At 47.0% G+C, this 6297-nt stretch overlaps 1 protein-coding gene across 3 annotated transcripts in view; it reads left to right on the forward strand.

Moving 5' to 3' along the window:
* Positions 1-4263, forward strand: part of LOC119277829 (aarF domain-containing protein kinase 1-like) — a 16008-nt gene extending 11745 nt beyond the window's left edge. The window contains exons 10-12 of one of the 3 annotated variants that reach the window (XM_037559150.1): positions 2975-3128; positions 3302-3446; positions 3994-4263. In XM_037559150.1, coding sequence (XP_037415047.1) covers positions 2975-3128; positions 3302-3446; positions 3994-4043 — 349 coding nt within the window. In that variant the 3' untranslated portion in view covers positions 4044-4263. Of the gene's footprint in view, positions 1-2974; positions 3129-3301; positions 3447-3993 lie in introns of those variants that run through there. The other 2 variants (XR_005137346.1, XM_037559151.1) reach the window with 2 other exon arrangements.
* The last annotated feature ends 2034 nt before the right edge of the window (positions 4264-6297 follow it).

Consider the following 6297-nt stretch of genomic DNA (forward strand, 5'->3'; position numbering starts at 1 on the left):
GAAAAGTCTCCAGGGGTGTCAGTCTCATAATAGTACCAGCTCCCACATAAATCTTCAGTTATCCTCTGAGTTGTCATGTACTTCAAACTCTGCTGGTCTGTTGTTATAATCATCTTGTTAGTGTCTCCATTTCTTCAATGCCTCCAAGATTGCCATAGCCTCCTCATAAATGGACTTGACAGAAGCTTGAGGCCCAAGGCATTTTCTGTAATAGGCAAGTGTTTTCCCTGACTGCATGAGAACGGCTCCTAGACCTGTGCCACAAGCATCCGTCTCCAGAACAAAGGCTTTGGAGAAATCAGGAAGAGCCAATATTGGGCAATTAGTGAGTTTGGTCTTGAGCAAATTGAACACTTCAGTATGAGCTGCAGACCACTGGAAAGAATCTTTTCTAAGTAAGTCATGTAGGGAACTCTAGAAGGTCTGAGGTTGGTGGTTGAGCTCCAGCAGTCAAAGGGATTGTGTGGTTGCAGTCTCTGTTTGGAGGCAGTGATGTAGGTTCAGAAAAGATCAGAGGGAAGTTATCCAGTATATTCTGAACAAGGGGGTTCTGAATGTTTGTAGTCACAGGTTCCTCTGTTTCTAGTGCATACACCTGTATAATATATCCCATCACAGGTTTAGTCAACAACTTGCTCATAGCAGTAGGTGTAGCCAGGGACTTAGCAGGAGCTGTATTGTGATCAGTGAAAATAATAGGAAGACCATATCTGTGCACAGTCAAAGTTTCGAAATCCATTGTAATAGGACTGACTTTACAGTTTACACATCCAATCACATCCCAAAATGATACCATAACTGTGGAGGGGCAAGGTTTTAAAGACAGAAGAAAACTTCTTTCCCTGAATGAAATAGGTAGTGAGAGGGACAATGGCAGTAAACAGTAATTTTCCCTACCAGCCACACTGACCTTCTTAACTGGTGTACTGTGTAAATGAAAGTTAGCAGTAAGAGCAAAGTCGTGTAGTTAATAAAAGTGCGTGAACTGCCACTATCCACAAGCGCCACTGCTTGATGTCCCCCCATTTTAATCAGCAGTGAAAATGTAGCAGGGCCTCCTATGCCAGCTATCGCATGACAATATATCAACATAACTTCAGATTTTTGCTCTGGGTGTTCTGGGGTATTAGGAGTTGTGTGATAAGCTTGATCTGGTGTAGGTGGAGTCTCTTGTTCCTCTAATTCAACTGTATCATCATCAATCTCCTGCATGATATGGAGAGTTCTGCCTTGTCTACATCTATGTTCTCTGTTCCAAGGTTCTTTACAATACCAACATGTCTTACTCAGTCTGATTCCCAGCTGGAGGAACTCTCCCAGCATGGTTTCTGTTAAAGTGTGGTCTGTGAGGAGTAGGGGCAAATGTTGCTCTTGGTTTCTGCATAGTGGATTGATAATAAGACTTCTTTGCATTAGCAGCATTTTCATACACCTTTGCATACCAATAAGCTTCCAGCACTCCCCTAGGTCTCTGACCACTCACGTCATGCTTAATGTCTGCTTGAAGGCCACCTATAAAACAGCTCATAATGAAGCTTTCACAAGATTGCCCAAAGTCGCCTAGGTCACAAGATCGCACTCCCCTAGGTCTCTAAGCCTTCTTTGTATTAAATCTGTGTTTGTCAAGTTTGTCAGTGGAAAAGGAAAATCGCCATGGAAGGAGACGAGATACACTAACTAATCTACTCTAAAGTTGTATCTCTTCTCTTGCTTTCTTAACAAGCCAAAACAGCATATATAGAGTTCGTTACAATGGTTCCCTGTAGCTGGGCTCTTTTAATTGGAATGTAAAAGTAAACAGTGAATAAGTGCTGTAGTAACAGTCTGTATCGGATCTCCCTTCATTCACTCTCACAAGATCTTGGCCGTCCGTTAACTGAACCCACAAGTGTCGAATATTTTGGACAATGGGCTCGTCAGGCTTAAGTGTATTGACTGACGGTACTGACAACACAACCCTCTTAGGCTCCCCCCTCCATCTCTCTTTATCTCGCTGTCTGAGTCGCTAGACCTTTTTCCAGTTTCCTATCTGTTGAAGCTTTTGATGAACTTCAGAGTTCAGGCCGCTCCTCATTGTAAATCTGATTCTCCCCTCCCTCCCTCCCTCTCTGAGCCGCTAGACCTTTTCTACCTTACTCTCTTCATTCAAGCTTTATATGAACTACATGAGTTCATGCATCTGATACCTGAAGTTACTCCTGGGCGAACATCTTCTACTATTCTAAGAAATTCTACAATCTTGCTTTCCAGCAGAGTCAGACACCAGCTTATCTCGTGTTTGGATATCCAAATGCACTTCCAAACTGAAGATTTCTCGTGGCTTCTTCTCAGCGACAGGGATATGCTCAATCATCGAAACTATCAAGTAGGTGAAGATTCCAACTGTGTCCTTTGTACTGCTGGTAGCCTAAAAACCAGGGATCGTCTATGTTGGAGGTGCTCCTTCAGCACCTCCTGCTGGCAAGCTATTTGGCATTCAGCTAGACGTCACCTCGGATTGCAATTGCATATCATGGCCAAAATCGCCTTCAGCAAGCCTTTCTCATTGGAGGCTTTCATCATTGCAGCATGGAACAGACCATTTATAAACAAAGGAACACCGAAATGATCAACAGCATCATCCCTAGCTTAGGTTGCTTAAAAAATATCTCCTTGCCCTTTTATTTAAAATGAAAGAGGGTCTTGCATATCCTCTTCATATTTCGCTCATACTCCCTTGATTAAACATCTTTCCCTGATATACATCCCCCCCCCCCCCTCTCTGTTGTAAAGTGTCTCTAAACTGTTTACTATCAGGGCCTCACAGTTTTCAGTTAAAACAGGAAATTCAATTTTTTTTATGTGCTAGTTTGTAAGAGAACAATCTTGGGCCAATGGGCCAGCATAACAAATATTTTTAATGGGGTCATGATTTTGTTGCTGTGTAACTGTTGGTATATTATTTTTTTTCTTATGGATTTATCAAATGTTTCAGTGAATTTGGTTTCAAAACATGGAGTATAGCAGACAATGAGCTAGAAGAACTGTTTCAGTTATCTCTTAGAATGTTTGATACAAGATTACCGCCTGGAGTAACCGTGCTCTCGCCCTTTGCTGACGATTCTTCACTGAATAAAGTTGGAGTAGAGGTATGCGACTGTATTATCTGCACTTCTATAGTTCAAACATGAAAGACAATTGGCATATGTTGTCGTTCCTCCATTTACTTGAAAACTCTTACAGGCATACAAATGATTTGTGTATTGGTGAAGTTTAACTTCCTTCTAAAATGTCTTCTTTCTATTTGCTTTGCTACTTGAAGAGCTTCCCAGAGGAATTATTTTCGGTCCTCCGAACGATACAACTGTTGCGCGGGCTGACTGTAGGGATGGGCCTCCGTTTTTCTTGTGCTCAGCAATGGAAGCCAATTGCCGAGGAAGCTTTGTTGAAGGCTGGGAGAATAAAAGGTAGGTTCAGCATATTGGTACATCTGTCAACGAGTCAAATCTTTTTTTTATATATATAAAAGAGTCAAATCTAATCAACAAGCATCATGGTTTCCATTGTGCTGCTTGCTACAGCTCTATATCTATATCTATACCACTATATAGTGTGCCAATAGCTTCAAATATTGGTCGTTGGATATGCCCATCCAACGGTCAAGAGAAGGCAAATCCGAGCATTATCATCCGTTGGATATAGTTTTCAACTCATAGGATTCTGCCACGTGACCTTCTAATTGAACCCCCACAACTCAACCATCTCATGTGTTCTAGAAGCATCTATTCACATGCTTATCTGATACTCTAATAAAAAGAAACAATCTGGATTCTATAGAGGTAAGAACCAAGTTGGATCTTGTCCGATACGATTCTAGGAAAGATAATACATATTCAAATGTATTTTCCCATGCTTTTTATATATATTTGAATGGCGTGCAAAGCACGTACAATTTACTAGTATTCATAGTGTCTTTCAGCTTGACTAACTTGAACTATTTGTTTTCTTGTTCAGATGTAAAATCAAGAAGACCAAGAAGAAATTTCCTTAGAAGGTTGTTTTAGGGAAGTAGAGATGACGACAGCCCAAGAACCGATATGTAAATCATTTTGTAACGAACTGGCAGTAACCAAAAGGCAATTTTTTTTCCTTTTTGTGAGGTTGTAGTGCTGGAGTATTTGATACTGATTATTTGTTAGTCTTTGATCACAAATTATATATAATATGATGAGAAACATGTACTTATAAAGAAGGAAAGAAATAAGAGAAATGTATAATTTAATTTGGACTTTTCTTGTTTGGTTCAGAAAGTTTGGGATCTTACTAGAAAGTGAATATGTTCTGTTGGCATCTCCTCCCTGTGTCACAAAATAAGTATCGTTAGTTTAGCATAACTATGTACTAAATTAGTGACATTTATTTTGGGACGGAACTGCTCCCCCGCGTCGCTCCCGTGCGAGCGACTCGGGCGGACCACCAAACCCTAGCGCCGCCACCACAAATTTTGCCTCCACCCTCTCCGCCGCCGCTGGAGGACGCCGGCGGGCGATGCCGCGCGGCTGACGGCGGCGGCGGGGATCCTTTCTCGCGACTACGGGCGGCACTCGGGCACGGCGGGTGCTACTAGGCGGTCATGTGCGTCGGCCTGTGAACTGCAGCCCAGATCCGCCGGCTGCCGCTTCCTCGCCGGCGTCCTGAGGCTCGGCGCGCGGGCGCCGTGCTGCGAGCTGGTGGTGGAGTGTCTCCTGCGCGCGCGCACATGCTCTCGGATGCTGCTCCCCGCGGTCTTCCCCATGGCTTCCCCTGCTCTGCTTCGCTCCTGTGGCGCTCTGAAGCAACCGGTGGGCGCAGCGCCGTGCTGCGCGCTCCGGTGGGCGTCCAGGTCGCGAGGTCGTGCCATCCGCGCACGGATCCGTGCTGGCACGCGGGGTTGTCTCTGGGTTGCATCCCGGCCGCCGTCCCCTGCGGTGGTCGGCTGGACGGGGTGGTGGCTGCGCCAAGGAGCTGGTGGTGGTGCGGTGCGGTGCGCCTGATCCCAGATGCGCCGGGGCAGGCTGGATCCTCTCGAATCTGCCCTCGGGCGTGGCGTCGAGTCAGGGGGGCTGCGGGGCGAGGTGGGACGTCCATCTTCGAGGAGGTCGGTCGTGGGATGCTGCTCAGCGGCTTGGTTGGCGCTGCCGGCAGTGTTGGTGGATGTGTGGCTTGCTTCTGGCTTGGGGCTGCCGGTCGTGATGGCGGACGGCCCGGGGACCGTCTCGGGTCCTGTGCGGCGGTGCTCTGGGCGAAATCCCTGCTCACCCCTTGGGTGAGCTGACCACGACAGCGCCAACCCGGCGTCGTATACCTTCCTAGAGGCGTGGTCTCCGAGCTCTTCCGCGTGGATCTGCTTCGGCGTGGTTCATGCCTCTTGCTGTAGGGATATGCTCAAACTCCGGGTGAGAACCTTGCATCGACTATGTCGATGTCGGCGGCAGCGGCGTCTATGGACGTCGTCTTCCTCGCAGGAGGTGCCGCTGTGGAGCTCCAGCACCTACGGCACTTGCTTTGTGGTCTCCGGGTGAAAACCTGAGATCTGGCTCGCCGGATCGGATGATGGTGTTGTGTCTTCGACAACACTACCTCCTTGGAGGCGTCATCTTGGAGGCCCAACGACGGCTCCGGTTGCTGTGCGTGGTGGTGGGTGGTGCGGCCAGCTTAGGGCCGACGGTGGTGTGTTTCTTCTTCATGTGTTTCTCTTCGGCTGTCCTTCGCGTGGTCTCCGTCCTGTTGCTGTGCATGCTCAAGACCCTCCCATGGTTGCCATTGTGCTGCGGCGAGCTTCGGGCTCTTGGTGTTGTCTTGGTTCACCTTTGCTCAAATGACGACGCAATGATGCCTCCCCAACCTGCTAATCGTTTCGACCGCCTGTGGTGGATTTCCCAGTCAAGGTTCGTGTTAAGGCTTGGCACTCGTTGATTATGGTTGATCCTCAGTTGTGCCGTGCGGCTCGGTATGCACGCCGGTGCGGTGCGTTAGATTGTTTGCAGAGTCTTGGTATTGTGATCCCTCGACAGCACCCCACATCTACTTGGGTCTCTCGTGGTGTTGGTCTTTTTGCTGCTAGCTAGGTTGATGTCATGCCTTCTCTGGGAGGCAATTTTTCTCATCTTCTGTAACCTTGTTACCTGTACGGTTTTCGGCCCGGTTTCCCTCATAAACGGGGTCAACTTGTTTAGGTTTTTGATCCGGTTTTCCTTATAAACTGGATCAGCCAAAGCTTAAGGGGTGACTCTTGGCTTTGGCAGCTTTTTGAGCAATATATTCAGGTGGGGATTCTCT

Source organism: Triticum dicoccoides, chromosome 3B (assembly GCF_002162155.2).
Source record: "Triticum dicoccoides isolate Atlit2015 ecotype Zavitan chromosome 3B, WEW_v2.0, whole genome shotgun sequence".
NCBI classification, from domain to species: domain Eukaryota; kingdom Viridiplantae; phylum Streptophyta; class Magnoliopsida; order Poales; family Poaceae; genus Triticum; species Triticum dicoccoides.